At 35.6% G+C, this 19,613-nt stretch overlaps 2 protein-coding genes and 1 long non-coding RNA gene across 3 annotated transcripts in view; 2 read left to right on the forward strand and 1 right to left on the reverse strand.

Moving 5' to 3' along the window:
- Positions 1-999: 999 nt before the first annotated feature.
- LOC127160734 (uncharacterized) lies at positions 1,000-3,924 on the forward strand. The gene is made up of 2 exons (XM_051103386.1): positions 1,000-2,752; positions 2,988-3,924. Exon 1 carries the CDS (start codon positions 1,305-1,307, stop codon positions 2,262-2,264), a length of 960 nt encoding a protein of 319 aa, XP_050959343.1. The 5' UTR covers positions 1,000-1,304; the 3' UTR covers positions 2,265-2,752; positions 2,988-3,924.
- An 828-nt stretch (positions 3,925-4,752) lies between these two features.
- LOC127160735 (uncharacterized) lies at positions 4,753-7,559 on the forward strand. Its single transcript, XR_007826837.1, has 3 exons — positions 4,753-4,864; positions 5,287-5,414; positions 5,575-7,559. It is a non-coding gene; the product is annotated as an uncharacterized LOC127160735 (long non-coding RNA).
- A 14-nt stretch (positions 7,560-7,573) lies between these two features.
- The window catches only part of LOC127160736 (hemicentin-1), a 37,903-nt gene continuing 25,863 nt past the window's right edge, over positions 7,574-19,613 (reverse strand). The window contains exons 17-26 of the mRNA XM_051103387.1: positions 17,216-17,458; positions 15,380-15,511; positions 11,122-11,292; positions 10,584-10,865; positions 10,254-10,370; positions 9,740-9,841; positions 9,301-9,357; positions 9,045-9,131; positions 8,760-8,819; positions 7,574-8,540 (exon numbers count right to left, since the gene is read on the reverse strand). Coding sequence (XP_050959344.1) covers positions 8,461-8,540; positions 8,760-8,819; positions 9,045-9,131; positions 9,301-9,357; positions 9,740-9,841; positions 10,254-10,370; positions 10,584-10,865; positions 11,122-11,292; positions 15,380-15,511; positions 17,216-17,458 — 1,331 coding nt within the window. The 3' untranslated portion in view covers positions 7,574-8,460. The remainder of the gene's footprint in view (positions 8,541-8,759; positions 8,820-9,044; positions 9,132-9,300; positions 9,358-9,739; positions 9,842-10,253; positions 10,371-10,583; positions 10,866-11,121; positions 11,293-15,379; positions 15,512-17,215; positions 17,459-19,613) is intronic.

The following is a 19,613-nucleotide window of genomic DNA, read 5'->3' on the forward strand; positions in this document are numbered from 1 at the left end:
AATGAGTTCTGGTGAACAGGAAGTGAGTCATGAAGCTGTGCAGGCCATATGTGACAGTTGTCTCATGCGATGTTCTGAACCTTCTGAGAACTTGCCCATCGCTTTTGTTTGTTCCTTAGCAATGCACGGAAATGCAGTGCCTGATGTTTATGCACAGGAGGAGCAATGTGGAGGGTTGCCCGTTATTCCACATTTGTCTCAGTCAGAAATCCAGAGTGCGCAGCTATCTGACCCATCTATCAGAGAAGTTATCACATCGATTCGAACTGGAGAAAGTCCCTCTCCTACAGCAAGAAATGTGCTTCCGAGGTTGCCCTATTTACTTAGGGAAAAAGAGCGGTTAGAGCTGCATAATGGAGTTCTGTACAGGAGAAGGAACACGGCTGAGAGGGTTACTTACCAACTGGTTTTGCCGGAAAAGTTCCACGAAGATGTTTTTAAGCAGCTGCATGACGACCTCGGTCACATGGGTATCGAACGTACTCTGGATATGGTCCGAAGTCGGTTTTATTGGCCTAAGATGGCTTCTGATGTTGAACACAAGGTTAGGACATGTGGAAGGTGCATAAGGAGGAAGACTTTGCCCGAAAAGGCTGCACCATTAGTTAATATCACGTCTGTCCGTCCCTTGCAACTAGTGTGTATGGATTTCCTGACCTTGGAACCGGATAAAAGTAATGTCAAGGATATCTTAGTAATCACGGACCACTTCACGAAGTATGCGTTGGCCATACCTACGCCGAATCAAAAGGCCAAAACTGTGGCAAGATGTCTGTGGGAAAACTTTATCAGTCATTATGGATATCCGGAGCGATTGCATAGTGACCAGGGTCCTGATTTCGAGTCTCATTTGATCAAGGAGTTATGTGAATTAGCTGGAATACGAAAAGTCAGGACAACACCATATCATCCCAGGAGTAATCCTGTCGAGAGATTCAATAGGACTCTTTTGAGTATGCTAGGAACCCTGGAGACAAAAAAAAAGAGTAAGTGGAAAGACTATGTCAAACCTCTTGTCCACGCCTATAATTGCACCAGGAATGAGACTACTGGGTTTAGTCCATACGAACTGATGTTCGGCCGACAGCCTAAACTTCCTGTGGATTTGGCTTTTGGATTACCTCTAAGGGACAAGGAGGAAATTTCACATTACCAGTATGTGAAAACACTTAGATCCAACTTGGAGGAGAGTTTCAGAATTGCATCCGAACATGCTAAGAAAATGGCCGGAAGGAACAAAGCACGTTTTGATAAACGAGTCACTGTTTCCCAATTGCACAAAGGAGACCGAGTCCTAGTGAGAAATGTTCGTCTACGGGGAAAGAATAAGCTTGCAGATAAGTGGGAGGGAGTGGTCTATGTGGTGGAGAGTCAAAGTGGTGACCTTCCTGTTTTTAAGGTACGCCCTGAAACCCAAGCTGGGCCCATTTCGAACATTACATAGGGATCTGTTACTTCCTTGTGGTGACCTTCCTTCTGAAGTAGATCATCCGGTAACTCAAGGTTCATTTCCGAAGCGGAAAACACGGAAAAGAAGGGGAAATGAGACATCCACAGAAGGAGCAGAGTTCCAGGATTCTGAGGAAGATGAGGTCTATTGTTTAAGACCCATGTTTGAAATGGATGAGCCGTTTGTACCTCAGAAGTCCTTTATGGAAGAGTTTAACATCATGGATGAAGATACACCTAATACCGGTCTGATGGTAAATCAAGGATCTGCAGATGTTTCACCTGAGGCGTTTGCAGCTGTTGATAACCTTCCAATTGGTGATCTTGTTTTTGCAAATGGTTTACCAGAAAGAGAGCCAGCTGCAAGAGATAATTCACCTGTGAGTTCAGAAGCTCTACCTGTAGAAGGAAAGGTCAGTGAACAAAGTGTTTTTCCTACCTTGAGTACGCAGGGAGAGTCAGGAGTTCCATTGATTCAAGTTGAAAGAGGACCCTTGCATGAGGCAAGTTCCAGTAATCAAGCGTCGAGTGAGGGAGTTGTGGGTGAATCGGCAACAGAACAAAATGAGCGTGAAGTGAGAAGATCTTCAAGACAAAGAGAGAGGCCAAAGAAATTGACTTACCCTGAACTAGGGAATCCTCTTGTGACAATAGTGCAGTCCCTTCTTCAAGGTCTCAATATGGCACTTGTAGACTCATTTCAAGATCTCACGTCTGTAGAACAACTCAGATTCCCCAGTTTTGGATATGGTGATGGTGTGCAAAGGGACTTGCACATATTAAAAGGGGGAGAGTGTAGCCCAGGGTCAAATTAAGGGAAAAAATGAATGGCCACAGTTCTGGAAAAAAAAAAAGAATGCATAAAACTCTCTTAGTAAATTAAATAAATAGTTGTATTTTTGTGAAAATGCACTAATTTCAAATTTATATTAATTTGGAAGTTATTAAGTAAAACTGCACGGAAAATTGGTAGAGTTTCACTGCAGAGGTAGACCAACCAATTAGATTTGTTCCTTGATGGTAGCCCCACCCAGGAAGAGTTCGGGAAAAAAAAAGAGAGACTTGATTGAACTGGATAGAACGCTCGCTAAGAAAGCAGAAATAGACTATTAAAGAGAATAACAGTTGAATTAAAATCTAAATCAATTAGGAGGTCGGAATCTAACGAGATTTGTTGTTTGAGTGAGAAAAATAAACTACCAACGTGGAATCGGGGACTTTGAGATCGGATTGATTAACTTTATATTAACTGCGTCATACAGAGGAAACACCATATTAACTACGTTGTTTTCCAAGGGAATTGGTGAGTTCAATATTAAATCAGAATGATGTTTGTTAAAACTATGTACTCTGTAAACTGAGGACAAGATTAATGTTTTTTTGACTTGGTATGTTACTAGTGTTCGAAGTGTTGTAAACGGTTAACAATGAATCTTGTGATTTAATGAGTGATAGAGTGAACGATACTGAATCGAAATTAATTTTAGTTTATGGTGAACTGATGTGATTTAAATAAGTGTGCTGTCCGGTATTTGCAGGCCGGGTTTTTTTGTGCTGTCGGAGACTGTGTTCAAACTATCGATTCGTATATGCGGGACTGACTGTTCGAGGACGAGAAGTAGACGGCGAGCCATCTATAGAGCGAAACGGACTGAAATTCACGGGATTCTCATCGTAAAACTGGTTGGATACATTTTTTGAGTTTTTTCCTGCACACTATACTTCTCAACTGAGCGGACAGAAGATTTAATGGTTGCTCATTGAGTAAACTGAGCCCTTAAAGAGACGGTGTCAGTTGATCTCCCCATTCATAGAGAATGGTTGCTCATTCATCATTGTGTAGCGATACGAATGACACATTGTATTTTCTGTTTATGTGATCCTGATATTGACACATTGAGGTTTGATTTAGTTTATTTTGTTTGGGGTGTGGTACGTACCTGAGCATTTTGTGGCCACTGTGGGAGGTTAAATGGTTTAAAGCTCAGTACTTTTTGATGTAACCTGAGGGAGGAAAAAGTAAATTGTTATACAAATAAGAGAGGAGAAGTAAACTTCAAATTAAGGGTTAAAATAGGAGTTAAATACATAAATACATTTTCAGATAGTATAAGCAAAAGTAGGTGAAATAAGAGTGAACTTTGTTCAAGTGGAAACATTTCTAACGTTATTGTGATTTGTTTGCATAAATTGTGAGTTAATTTGTCCATCGAAGAATCCTCCCGTCATTGTTCTGAAGAGGACAAATTAACTGAATTTCTGAGTAATCACTCATCTGTTAGTTTGTATTTTCGCACGATTATTCTCTGCGTTTAGATATATACGCATAAAACATTTAAATCACCTTAACCTGTCAAGTGTGTTTCCTGCCTCCTGCGATACCTAAATCTTCTGAAGGCTTGTGACTAGTTGGAAGGTTCGGGTAACCATTAGTACCTGTAATTACCACAAGCTTATTTTGGTACCACGATAGTGTTACAAACACTTAGGCTAAAAATGCAATATAACAACAAGACAACACTGTGAAACATTATGCAGTATTTCTTGGTTCAGTACCTGATATCCAAGCTGGAATCTCATAATTATGGTAATTACAGCATGAATGTACCTGCTGTACATATACACAGGTAGGTGAGGAACTAAACAAGACCCAGGTGGTGAACAATTGGTAACAACAGAAACAAACAAGGACAAAGCCTATTAGTCACCTAAGAAACTATCCAAACAAAGTGAACAAAAAAACAAAAAAGGAAACAGTGGGATGAAATACATGTCAAAGTGTAGCTGAACACAAACATAATATGACACACTGTTTTCTTCTCAATTGCTTAGTCACTAAAATCCATTATATATTAGCCAAATATCACAAATATAACTGCATTTTCTAAAACAGCTTTCTGTTTTTGTGTTTCACAACTTACAAACACACATTCAGCATCTGACACCATGTGTTCCTCTTCAGCAGCATTCAGAAACATCGCACTGTTACCGTAACTAGCAGTTCTCATCATGTGAACAACACTAGCATGCAACATTTTCACACACCACTCAGAACAGGATAAGCACATGTGAATTCAAATTCTTTGGCTGTGGATACAAGGAATGCATGTTCAGAAGTGGTTTACAATATGCTAGAATTTTATATATTTATTTATTTATTTATTTATTTTTGCATACTAACTGTAATTATTTATGTAGATTACAGTAGCATTGTTAAAAATGTCCAAAAATATTGAGGAGCGTCTCGCTGCAGCCTGCAGTGGACATCCAACCCCGCCCACAAGTGCAACGTCATAAACCACGCCCGTGTCCAAATAGGTCACGTTCATTCATTTTGAAACAGGAAGAAGCATCGATATGAAGATAATTCGTATTGTTGCTAACTGCTAAAAAGAAGAAGTTGTTTGCCATGTGGGTAAGTAAAAAATATATCTTTGGTATTTACCATAAGTAAAAACATTGACAGCTTTTAAGAATGTGTGCGTCGTTGTGTTCACGTACATAAACAACAGTTCGGCATGCTTAGTATGCGTTTTAAACTTCACACAGACATGTTATTACTTAGCTAACAACATTTACATATATATATATATATATATATATATATATGTGTGTGTGTATATATATATATATATATATGTGTGTGTATGTATGTGTATGTATATATATATATATATATATATATGTGTGTGTGTGTATATATATATATATATATATATAATACGTGTGCGTGCGTGGGTTAGATGAAAAACGGCACATTCATTCACAAAGTCACAAATTATCTTTGTATTTTTCTTTATTGATGGAAAGATCACATAATGTTTGTCAATGTTTTAGTGCATTCTACACATTTTCAGTCCAAGTTCTGCCGGGTTGAGGGGTCCCTGCTGCAGTTTTACCAGTAAAGAAAATACTCATTATAATTCACTTGGAGGACTACATAAGCCATGCAGTGGTGCATGGAGGTATGGTGAGAGTATTTCTCTAGATATTGATATAGATAAATAAATATATAAATCATACATATGTTTGCATGTAGAATGATGAGGTAGCCTAAATTATGAGGTGAATACTTTTTAGTGGACACATATACCTTCCAACACATGTATTCTCTATTTTTAACAGGAGCGCCAAGAGGACATAAAGTGGAAGTCTGCAAAGGTCCATCATGGTGCTGGAAACAGAGTGACTGTGATTTATTCTATGGGGTGGTGAAAGGTCCTGCCTTTCTACAGATGAACAGTAAAAATCAACAGAATGCCATCAAAGCAAATGAAGCAAGAGATGTCTTTTTATTCATCTTTGAGTATCTGGAGGAGCTGGACACATTCATATCAAATTGTCTTGATGAACAAGGCCTCATGCCATGTTCTGTGAATAGTCTTTCAGAGCAAATCTCTCTCCGTGTAGCCCATGTATGTAGTTATGTGTACTGCATAACAAACTGTTTGTTTGATCATTCAACTGTTCATTCAACTTCTCAGACTTATGATATTTGGAACATATATTATGTTAAACACAATTAGTCAAAAGTTTTTGAACAGTAAGATTTTTAATGTTTTTTTAAAGAAGTCTCTTCTGCCCACCAAGCCTGGATTTATTTGATCCAAAGTACAGCAAAAACAGTAACATTTTAAAATATTTTTACTATTTAAAATAACTTTTTCTATTTGAAACAGTTTTCTATATTTCTATTAAAATGTAATTAATTCCACTGATTTCAAATATGACGTTTAGCATTACTCCAGTCACATGATCCTTCAGAAATCATTATATATTCTAATTTGCTGCTCAATATTATTATTGTTATTATTATTACTATTATTATTAAGTTAAAAACAGCTGAGTAGCTTTTTTTCAGGTTTCTTTGATGAATAGAAAGTTCAGAAGAACAGCATTTATCTGAAATAGAAATCTTTTGAAACATTATAAATGTCTTTATCATCACTTTTGTTTAATCTAAAGCATCCTTGCTAAATAAAAGTATTAATTTCTATAATCTATTAATTCTGTAATAATGTGTATGTATGTACACACTGACTCCAAGCTTTTGAATAGTAAAGTGTATAATGTTACAAAAGCCTTTTTATTTCAGATAAATGCTGATCTTTGGATATTTCTATTTATCAAAGAATCCAGAAAAAAATGTACTCAACTGCTTTAAATATTGATGATAATCAGAAATGTTTTTATTGAGCAGTAAATCAGCATATTAGAATGATTTCTGAAGGATCAAGTGACACAGAAGACTGTAATGATGTAATGATGCTGAACATTTAGCTTTGATCAAAGAAATATATTACACTTCAAAATATATTCAAATAGAAGCTTAAATTGTGTGTCATTTTGGATCAAATAAATGCAGGCTTGGTGAGCAAAGACTCTTCTTTGGAAAAAAAAAAACAATAAAAAAAAACTTTTGGCTGGTGAAAAAATAAATATAAAATGCACAAAGAAGTAATGGATGTCTTTTTATTCATCTTTAAGTATGTGGAGGACCTGGACACATTTCATAACACTTATTTAAACAATCAAAGCAATCAACCTCTATTTATGTATGTGTAGCCTACTGCATATGGAGAACTGCTGATTCTATCATTTAAATGTTAACACTTTATGATAAGTGGAACACAGCTTAAAAAAATAAAATAAAATAAAAATAAGTGACAATTATACAATACCAACTATTACAATGATTTTACATACTTTTACAATACCAAAAATCGAACTGTCCCCTTTAAATTTGATACATTTAAAATTCCTAAAGTCGATCGTAATAAATGTGATTTTATCTCATAACATAAATGAACAAGGTAAGGTTTAAAGGTTTTTATTAACAATTAGTCTAATGTAGTCAATGCAAGCGTATTACAGGCTGTCATGATGACGAAATCAGCTCCGTATATTAGACTTTTTAAATATATTAGATTTAAGCTGTGGCATTTTAGCCTGGACATCCTTTACACAGATAAGAAAACGTGTATTAGTAAAACGAAGGACAATGGCCTATTATTTTATATAGATCCCCGAAACTACTGTAAGTTGCTTCGACATACTTCCGGGTTTCCCCGGTATAGGGATTGGGGAATCACAAGGTGACATGTTTCATATGGGCGGGCGTCACGCATGGATGTGGGTGGGGTTGGATGCTGGTCCAAACTGTCTTTTTTCCCCCAAGTAATTAAATTCTCAAAATCTTCTTTATCTTAAATTTTTGCACTTCTCTTTAATATTGACAAGTTATAGGATACTCTTAGAAACAACAATTAAAAAGAAACATTAGAGGCATTTAAGACTTTCATAAAAATCAGTTCTGTTCAATCTGTTCATAGATATTTATACATTGCTCATTTGCTCAGCCACAAACATGAATGTCATGCAGCATCACATTTATGATGACCAAATCGCTCCCACATACTAGCTACATACTAGCTTTGTAGCAGTTAGATCTTATTTTATTGCAATAAAGATATAAACAAGTAGTATATTACAGCAAAACAATAGTTTGTAATTATTATTGTGAACATGTTCTCGTTTCTAACCAAGAACAACAAGCAAACTACAACAAGTCAAATACTTTTGACCAATGAATGGCTTTGCATAAGTTGTTTGTTGTTACTGAATAAGCAGTTTTTAAAATCTAAATCTAAAGATTACACTCACATAGTGGTATTTATAACCAATGAAAATGCAACATTCACTATATACATTTATAACACAACTTTTTTCCAACCTAGAACATTTCTGTGATTTTTCCAGACATGGAAATTACAATTTTAAAACTCTCTGATGTTTCCATGATCATAAAAACCCTGCTACACATACATTTAACATCAAGAAGAACACAAGATAAACTGAAACTTTCACAACAGTTAAAAGGCTTTGTAACCTGATGTAACCTTTAAGAATACAGAACAATCTAAATCTAAATTCATCTGCAAGCTAAAACTGAAAATTTAATTTCTATGAAGAAAATTTGTTTGTTGGAATGCTAAAATTTCCTGTTTTATCTTATTCAATGGTAAAAACTAATGTGTGTATAGCATTGTTTCTCTGATGACCAAACTGATCATGCCTATGCTGCACCCTATCTGAAATGACATACATAATTATGAATATTCATTACTATTTCTCATTGAAGATAAAAAATATAAGCATATTTCAAACTACAGTAAAATTACAAAATTAAAGCTCATAATTGTATTCTGAAATGGCTTTTATTTTATTTCTAAATTCTCAACAATGTTTATAGATGCAGTTTTCAGTGGCTCCTTGTGAATTGTGACTGATGGTTGTACTTTGACACTCACCTTGATGTGTCACCAGATTCAGTTTAGAGTAAACAGTGTCAGAACTTTCACTGGTTTCCCCTAAAAGATGCCAACAGTTAATGTCACTAGTGCTTACTGTGTGTCCAAAAGTGATATAAAATATATCATTATATTTAGACAATCTCTACCCCTTCCACAGAGAGTATAAAATAATGACCAATACTACTACAATGACAATAAAGTCTTTTACTTTTTTTTTTTTTTTTTTTTTTTTTTACTTGACTTGACGTGACATGAGAGCTGAGACTTTTGTTTTCAGTTTACCTTTGTTTTCTCCTTTCTTCTTCTGTTTCTCTGTAGATTTGAGTTCAATCTCAGCATAGGTGACTTCAACAGGTCCACTTACACTGTCTACAATGAACAACAGAGAAAGAAATAAGACATTTGTTTTAAACGATTTTGCTCTGCAAATGTCACAGTGAAATGTAAAACAAAGATGGATTCAATTATTTAGAAAAGAACTACTGCCTTAGTAAACGATCAACATGACATAATTACCTTCTGTAACATCATTAATTACCTGTGCTTATGTCTTTATTAATTGTTGCATCAACAGTGTCATAAATATGAGCAGTTCCTGTAATAAATAATGCATCTTATGAATTTAAGCTCACAGAAAAATACAGTTTTCATGTTGACAGTGACATAAAAAATAAAGCACTCAGCTAACTATTTAATGTGCTATTAACATTGTAAATTACATAAGATATATTTTGTTATGCATAACTTGTTGTTACTGATATAAAACAAAGTAAAACAAATGAAGTCTAATCGAAATATAAATGTCAGTTACACAAATATCATGTTAAACTTTAGAAGAGTGAATTGTTATTTAGTTATTTATTGTTATTTAGTTAACAGATCTGTTCTGTTAGTTGACAGTTATTTTTAAATGTATTCAGTCTCAGTCTTGTAAAGATTTATTGGTGTTTATTCATGGTTAACAGGTAAAGACTGACCAGACAGCAGTGTGTTGTTTCCCACTTCACTCTGGTTCTGCTCTGATGTCTGACTGCTGTTCTGCTGTTGACTGACACTAGAGGGAGGCTGAGATCTTACATCTAGTCAAACATAAAATGAATATGTAAATATTCTGAGAAAAAGGGGTTCAAAAATAAAACACAATAATATAATGATATGAGAATCTTCACCACACATTAGATCTGTTCCAAAACCCAGTGAGCTGATTCACTGCCTATGTAGGGAGTATCCTAACTGAAGCAGAATGTGATAAATGACTTATTTGGAGAACTTTATCTATGAAGTTACTTGTGCATCGTACAAATATTGATGGAGAGGATGGAGAACTTGACTTCAAATATGACATGAATATTTATTGTAATTTTATTAGTACTTTTCAGTATTGAATAAATAAACAAAAGTGTGTTTAAGTTGGTCTCCTAACCTGAAAAAAAAAGGTTTAGGAACAGTCTGCAAATGTGTCAGTGAATTGTAATACGGCAGATGATGAACCTTTGTTGTTTCTGTAGTGCCACAGCAGGATCAAGAAGACAATGATAAAAAATGTGACAGTCAGTCCTGCAGTCACTCCAATTATCATGAGATTAAAACCATCAGATCCTGAGGCTGCTGAAGATGAGATGCATACATTTAAATTTACATGCTGTAAAAAATACAGGAACATTTTAATATTCATCACAGGATGAACAAGACTATCCAGAATCACACCAGATACAGAACAGAGGAAACATGTGCTGATTACAAATAACAAAACTATATCAACAATTTGGTGACAATAATAAAAACATAAATAAAAACAGATTTTTTAAAACACAGACTCACAGTGTACAGTGATATTAACAGGATGACTGTTCTCTCCAGATTCAGAGTGACACCAGTACACTCCAGTGTCTGATGTGATGGTGGAGTTGATTGTACATTTAGATCCTGTTTGTGATCCCCACACTGAAGATGAACAATCTTCCAGCCGTCCACTGTCTGTGTATCTTCTCACTGTCCATCTATCAGAGTTACTCTGGTCCTCACAGCTCAGAGAGAGAGAGACAGATGTGAAGTGTTGAGTTCTGTTGGGACTGATGATCAGAGACACTGGAGGAGAAACACCTGAGAAGACAATCAATTCTTTACCAAACATATTGTGGACTGGGGAGGAAGGTCTGAATTCTGAAACTTACAGTATGTTTTTATAGTACATCAACATTTTAAAAGATTTATAAAAACAACAACAACAACAACAACCACAACAACAACAACGGATTTCTACAGATATGACCCCTGATGCATCAATCACTGTATCATACAACACACTCTCACATATTCTATTTTCAATTTCACTCACACTGGTTCAGTTTGAACTCACCAGAGACCCATAGTGGTTGTTTGTTACTGTAGGCTGTGCAATAATCAGTTTTTTCTCTCTCTGCTCTGCACACATAAACTCCTGTGTGTTTTAGAGCAGCAGAACTGACAGTGTAGTTTCCTCCAGCTCCTCTGCTGCTGTCTGAGAGCAGCTGATAATGATCACTGCTGTCTGTAAATAGTAAAAACATGCAGTTACTACCTTAAGGAGATATTTCTATCTGATCTGACTCCAATCAATTCCTGTTGTTGGTGTAACCCAATATATTCAGGTTGTATATCAGGGATGGATCATGGACTATGTGACCCTCCAATACATATTTGGGTCAGTACATGCAGATGCAGAATCTCATAACAAATTCTGTTATAATTTGTGGCTCAATACAATGCAAAAAAAACACAAAAAACAAAAAAAACAAAAGAGAGAGAGAGAGACAGAGAGAGAGAGGAAGAGAGAAAGAGAGGGTCCAAAACCTCTTTATTGCTTTAAAACAAAACAAATAACAATATAATCAGTTCAACATTTCCAATGTACAAAAAAAAACAAAACAAATATTACTAAATTAACTCAACATCAACCCAAAAAACAACACATTTTTCTTCAACAAAACAGCACATTTTCAAGACACCATACATTTATACATTCTTCTACATTATTTGTAGACTTATAAAAGTCAAAATCAATTTTTAATCTAGCTTTCAACAATCTGACAAAAACTATGTTTACATCACAATTTAAAGAACCTTCTATCTTATTTCTTCTGCTAATGTAGATAGCCATTTTTGCTTGGCCTAATACAAAATTGAACAATTGACATTTCACTCTCCATTTCTGACAGTATTTAAAACCAAGAATAAACATCTGTTTTGAAAAACTTTCACCAAACAACATGAACATTCTTTGTAGCAAACAAAAAAGAGCACTCAGTCTAAAACAATCTAAAAAACAGTGAAAAATAGTTTCCCTCTGCAAACAAAAAGGACAGTCAGCACTTACATTGGGATTAACAATTGAAATAAAAGCATTAAAAGCAACAGCCACAATGCCATGCAAAATTCTCCATCGTAAATCCCCTACCCTCTTTGTCAGCTGTGATTTTTTACAATGTTCTCCAGAAAGGTTTGGACTCATTATCAACTCCTAAATGAGCCTTCTAAAGAGTATCAACTCTACCATTTAATTTACTTTTATTCAACACTTTAACATACAACTTGTACATAACTTTTCCTCCCATATCTTTCAAATCATTATTAAAAAAACCTTCAGACTCCAAAAGTTGACCAGAACATTCTTTAAAATTGGGAAGAAGATTCACAACAGGAAACATTTGGCTGACAGAGGCCATTACAGTTATCAGTTAATAAAGAAACGTCAGTCTTTGTGAATTTACATTACCAGGTACAGAGCTGTTGATTTATGACCCTAATGGATTTAACTCCTACGTGTGAAGCCAGACTTGCAGCATTGAACAAGTTGGGTCCAGATAAATCGACCACATGTCCTAGTGTGACAACCCCAGCTGAGACAAACAACTGCATCACGAAAGGTCCTGTTAAATCCTTTACGTTAAAGCGTGTCCCATACACCACAGGTTATTTCAACAGCCATGATAGTGACTCATCGCCCGTTGATCTCTGCTTATGAAACATCCCCCAAACAGTAAACAACCCTTGATAAAACTTTGGGGGATTATGAAGTTTATGAGTGCGTAAGATCATTAAAAACAAAGATTCTGCGAGACCCAAATTCCCTCCTAGAGACAAAATAGTTCTGGCTTGTGGTCTCCAGACAAGGTCTTTGGGTCCAAATAGGAACCTCTGAATGAACTGGAGTCGAAAAGCAGCACCTCTACTGGCAAGAGGAATAAGACCTTGGCCCCCTTCTTCCTTCGGTAAAAACAAAATGCTCTGTGGGACCCAGTGCATCCGATCCCAGAAGAAGTCCACTAGAACAGCTTGTATCTTAGCTAGTAAATGTGTTGGAGGATCAGTGTTAATTTCGTTGACGAAGACTATGACGAAAAATATTCGTCAACGAACATTTTTTACAGACGAAAACTAAATAAAAACTAAATAAAAAGTCAGATATGATGACGAAGACGATGACGAAATTTAACTGACACTTTAGTCAACGAATAAAAACGAGAGGAAAATGTTGGGGCGGGACGAATGGAGAAGAGATCCAATAAGAACTACCCTTTTGTGGGGAAATCCAATCAGAGCGAATCTTTTGAGGGCAGGTTGATCTTGGCAAAGCCATTTTCAAAAGTCGCGGTTTTCAAGTTATGAGGACGTTTGTTATACATTATATTTAGTTATACATTATACTTGGTTGCACAGTCTTGGTTACAAAGCTTTGGTTAATTTAAGTTGACTTTTCTCGTTAGCAACACGCTAACGTTTTGTGCACGCTGTCCGAGGGCAGCGGTATGTCTCATGAACAGACAGACAGACAGAAATGTCAGAGCTTGGTCTAGGATGTCATATGCGTTTCATATAATTCAGGGACAATGCATATCTTTTTCAGGGAGCATGTATATTGTTCAGGGAGAGCAGGTCTTATGGTTATTTTTGTGAAAAAGACTCATGTTTTTGACATTTAATAAAATAAATGTTTTTTATTACAACAATTAGATATGTGCCTGTATTCTCTATATGCTTCCATATATTGTAATATACTTACAATTACGTGAATTATGGAGAAAAATATGCTAATATTTGGTCTACTAAAACTAGACTAAGACTAAAAGACTTAAGACTAAACTAAGACTAAAACTCTTATGATATTTAGTCAACTAAACTAGACTAAGACTAAAAGATTTCAGATGACTAAAATAGGACTAAAACTAAATGGTGTATTATTCCAAAGACTAAGACTAAGACTAAATCAGAATTTGCTGTCAAAATTAACACTGTGGAGGATCAATACACAATAATTGGTGCCACAACATTGAAGATACCAAGTTGTTAATTACTAGTGTTCGACCTCTAAAAGACATGTATGGAAGAATCCACTTCCCACTTTTTTAAATGTCCTTCAACTTTCTCTACAGCATTTTCCAAGTTTTTACACATAAAAGTATCATCACCAAGGTAAACCCCAAGATATTTAAAGCCCCCCTTACTCCAGGTTAACCCACCAGGTAAAACAAGATTCTGACTTAGTTTATCACTGAAAGATATAGTTTTACTCTTCCTTTATCTCCTTAACAATAACAACAACATCATCCCCATATGCAGATAATTTAAAACCTGTTTCACAATCAGGAAGATACACACCTGAAAGAGATCACCTTAAGTTATGTAAAAAAGGCTCTATTGCCAAAGAGTACAAAATGCCAGAAAGTGAGCAACCTTGTCTTATTCGCCTCTGAACCTTAAAAGGAGCACTTAAACCACCGTTGACCTTTAATATACTCTCAATATCACGGTACAAGACTCGAACCATGTTTATAAAGCAAGAGCTGAAACCAAAAGCATCTAAAGTTTGCCACAAATATTGATATTCAACTCTACTGAAAGCCTTTTCTTGGTCTAATGAGATTAAAACACTTTCGCAGCCCAAAGACTTGGAAAGACCTAAAAAGTCATAAATTAAAACAATATTATCAGATATTTACCTATTTGGAATGCAGTATGTCTGATCAATGTGAATGATATGCTCCATCACTTTTCTCAACCTCAAAACCAACACCTTGGACAAGATTTTATAATCAGTGCAGAGTAAAGCCACTGGCCGCTAGTATCCAATGTCTATAGCTCCTTAGTTCAGAAGACAAATAAACTCTAGAGAGGAGCATTTTGCTTTTAATGATGTGCTATTTAATGTATGTTTGACTTAAAAAGTCACTTTACATATTATATATCACTTTGTATATAAATTAGCTGTGTTTTTCTTTCTTTCTTTCTTTCTTTCTTTTTTTTTTTTGTATATGGGTTTTAAAGTAAATACAGACTTGAATTGTCACTTATTCTATCCAATATCTGCTGTGTAATTCAGAATAAAATGTTACAAAGTTAATGTTCAGGTGGGGTGTGTGAGACCACAGGCCTTGACTTTGGTTAGTGCACCCAAAATGGTAAACCCACCCCTGCACATAAGACAACTACTCCAATAACAAGTAATATGCAATTTAATGTGTCAGTCACAACTGCTGATAGAAATGCCACAGTTCCTTAGTGCAGCTTTAAAAAACATTTTAACTTGAATAAAACTGGTTAATTCAGAAGTTACCACATGAAGCACATTTATATCTTACCTGATGAAACAGTTTCAGTGAACCAGCTGAATGTCCAGCCTGTAGAGGAGCCGTAAACCTCACAGATCAGAGTCACTGGATCTCCTTCAGTCAACCACTTCTGTGGAGAAACACTTAAAACTGCTCTGGGAACTGAAATTGAGAAATTATGTCATTAATAACATGTTAAATGTTTGTGTTCATGAAGAGATGATCAAACTCATCCTATATGGTCATGTATCTGCATCACTGTTGAGCAGTTCACTCAGAGCAGTTCATTATGTGAGGTAAAATGCTGTATACTGTCACTGTTACGGTTTACTGTAAGCTGTGTAATGTCCTCTTCTTTGTGCTCTGCACCTGTACTCTCCTCCATCAGACACTTTCAGTGAATTGATTGATTTAGTTGCAGCATCAATAGATTCATTGATTGAGTCTTTTATCCAGAGAAACTCCAGTTGATCCCATGGCTGATACATCTCACATCTCAGAGTAACTGAGTCTCCAGTGAACAATGAACTCTGTGGCTCAACAGTCAGAGTTGGTGTGGGAATCTCTGTCCATATGAAGTCATTGAAAACACAAAAGTTTTTTCAACAGATCTCGTCCTCTCACAGGTAAATCATTAGCACATTTTAATTTTACATATGATGTAAGAAATACAGCTGCTAGCAGCAATTATGGGGCTGAACTATACCAACATTCCCTTGAGCCAATGCAAAGAGTTAGTTGCGAGAACAAAGGTGCAATTTCAACACCACTCTATGTGAGATTTAAATCACCAACCTGTAGGTTTGTAGTGCAGATTAACACATTGTGCCAATACACCTACAGCCATATAAGCAGTCAAAGAGACTAATCAGTCACTTTTACAAAGGTACAGCAGTTTAAAATTCAAAACAGCAGGGAGATCAAAACTGGATATTTTAGTATAGTTTCTGACCAGAAGGTGGTGCTGTCAAACCAGTGAGGTCTAAAAAGTTTAGAAAAAAAAAACAAAAAAAAACAGATCCATACTTCCACTCTGGACAAACTGAAAGTCAGTATGATTTAAACAATTTGATTTACACATTGATTTTCACATCATTTTCAGTCTGTTTATCTCATTTCATTTTAATCGCTGTAAAATGGGATTGTCAAGCAGAGAGACTGTATGTGTGCATTTGTGTGTATGAGAGTGAGCATTTGGTTCTTTTACTGTTGTAGGTAGCCTGTATTAATAATTATTTCTGTTCAGAGGCGCACAGGCATTATAGACAGCTTCATTTCCTGTAAATGTGAGTGATGGTCTTGTATTAAAGCTTGCAGCTCACTTTTAGTCATGTGACTCCATTTGCACTTTATATTTACAATGATAGAAAGAGCGAGAATACAGTAGTGCTGAATCACTTGCTCAGGAAAAAAATATTTATATAATCAGTACTTGCCATCCATGTACAGATACATTGTCGCCAAACAAAATATCGCTAAACTATACTGTATCGAATTTTCCCCTCATCCACCTTTATCATCACAACAGAAAACTATTTAGAAAACTTCAAGTCAACAGTCTGAACACAAACAGAGGAATAAACGCACACTTACAAAACCAAATGACTGAACAAAAACACTGCTCTACAACAAACAGAGTGCATTTCTCTTTCACAAACAGCTCTAACTACACACTTCCTCTCTTAAACTCAATTTTCACTTATATATCATGAACTACAGCTGGATTTGAAACTCTGAGAGCAGCAAGAAAAGAAAAACAAATCCAGGAACACCAAATTACTTGATCAATTTCATAATATAAGAGCAATTAAAATCTCTAAATGATACAGGAACATTTCAATAGTGTTTATTGATCTACAGTCTCACCTCTGACTGAGATCCAGCTCTTGGGTGACTCTCCTCTCTCTGGGTTTTTGCAGTAGTAGAAACCCTCATGTGACTTTGAGACAGTAGAGATGATCATCTGTGTAGTTTGATTCTGGATAAGTGATCCATCTTTATAGAAATCAGCTTTGAGGTTTGGTGGGGTTGAATGTTTATATAAACAGTGTAGAGTCAGAGTATCTCCTTCAGTCACAGGATGAACAGGACTCTCCAGAATCACACCAGCTACAGAAACAGAGGAAACATGAGCTGACAAATAGCAATAATGTAATATGAATGAAACAACAATGTGGTGACAATAATAATAATAATAATAATAATAATAATAATAAACGGGACTAATAGATCAATAGGGGTGTTAATGCTAATCCCCCATGGGACTCGTGTAAGAAGTGCGAAAGGAGACAGGGCACTGTTCAACTCTTTATCTTAAGAAATTAACTGTTCACAGCAGATGGCACAACATTGATCCAATTGGACTGGATATTGTACAGCTTATGGCCATAAAGTGTTAAATGTGGTCTTTCTGAAATAAACAGAACAAATAAGCAGAAGTTTGCACCTTCTAAATGTACATTACAGACATGTAAATAACTTGCTACTGACAAGTTATACATAAATCAACAGGACCAGGAAAGGGTTAACAGTAGCGTATGCGTATGCGTTTGAATCACCATAAATCTTGAACATATCAACATTATAAACACTGTATGGTTCGATTGCACAAGATAAATATGTAAACACAACAATGAAATAAACATCTTTGACTTATTAACACCTGCCGAAATGGCGGATCAAGCGGCTCGTAAAATGAAAGTAAAGTGGAATAGCGGAAACTAACGTCAACTAGCGGCATATGTTCATAATATAAACCCACACTGAAGGACATCTTAATGACAATCATAAATACAAGACAACAGTTACAATCAAAGTAACATCTAGGCGATTCAACATTAAGATAATTCATAAATTAAAATTATTCAGGAAAAGCTCATTTAAAAATGATATTTTTAAGATGTGACTTAAACCATCAGTTTCAAATACGAGTTGTGAAAGACAGTTCCAGGTGGTTATTAGCATGTTGCTATGTGGTTGCTAGGTTGCCCCCAAATGAGGGCTTTGTGAATGGAAAGGAATGAATAAAAACAGAAACACAGACTCACAGTGTACAGTGATATTAACAGGATTATATTTCTCTCCAGATTCAGACTGACACCAGTACACTCCAGTGTGTGATGTGTTGGTGGATCTGATTGTACATGTAGATCCTGTTTGTGATCCCCACGCTGATGATGAACAATCTTTCAGCCCCCAAATCTCTGTGTATCTTCTCACTGTCCATCTATCAGAGTTACTCTGGTCCTCACAGCTCAGAGAGAGAGAGACAGATGTGAAGTGTTGAGTTCTGCTGGGACTGATGATCAGAGACACTGGAGGAGAAACACCTGAGAAGACAATTACAGCTACAATTACGAAATCCAGTCAGCACAGTATTAGTATCACTGTACACCATGTAAAATTCAAAACAATTTCAGAGAAAAAAAAAAAAAAAAACATTAAAATAAAATAAAATACTACAGTTCTGATAGCAAGTCAAAGACAACTGGCAGCTAACAAAAACCTCCATAAGGTGCTGGAGAAAAAAAACTATGGATATCAAACTGTAAAATAAAGTTTATAAGGTCCATATTATACAATTTGCTGAAGTGTACATTGATGGAGTGTCCTGTGTTTTTGGTAAAATCACTCTTAGAATTGTGGTGTTACAGGTGTGATCAACGGCAAAAATATAAAATAGATTTCATATAGAAAACACTTTATTTAATAAAAGCGTTATTAAATTAATCAAATTATACATTTTTATTACACCTATTTGACTATTTTCCCCTCAAGTCCACTTACACATTTGTGCCACAAAAGTTATTTTAATAGTTAATTTTAGTTAAAGGAGAAGTCCACTTCCAAAACAAGGATGGCCCCATTGTCATCCAAGATGTTTATGTCTTTCTTTCATCAGTCGTAAAGAGTTGAGGGAAACATTTCAGCATTTTTCTCCATATAATGGACTGATATGGTGCCCCGAGTTTGAACTTCCAAAATGCAGCTTAAATGTGGCTTCAAACGATCCCAAATGTGGTTGTAAATGGTCTTGCTCTGCTTGGACTGTTTTTGTTCTGGTTCATGACAGTTAGGGTATGTCGAAAAACTCCCATCTCATGTTCTCCCTCAACTTCAAAATCATCTTATATCCCTGTTTTACCTTTTTGGTTACACTTCTGCAGTGATGTAGGATGATTTTGAAATGATTTTTGAAGTTGAGGAAGAAAATATGATTGGAGTTTTTCAAAATATGATTGGAATTTTTCAGGGAGAGAAAGGC

Source organism: Labeo rohita, unplaced genomic scaffold (genome assembly GCF_022985175.1).
Source record: "Labeo rohita strain BAU-BD-2019 unplaced genomic scaffold, IGBB_LRoh.1.0 scaffold_445, whole genome shotgun sequence".
NCBI lineage: Eukaryota > Metazoa > Chordata > Actinopteri > Cypriniformes > Cyprinidae > Labeo > Labeo rohita.

Coding starts and splice junctions, on each gene's coding strand:
- LOC127160734 (XM_051103386.1), top strand. CDS start 1,305: ATGTTCGTCTACGGGGAAAGAATAAGCTTGCAGATAAGTGGGAGGGAG.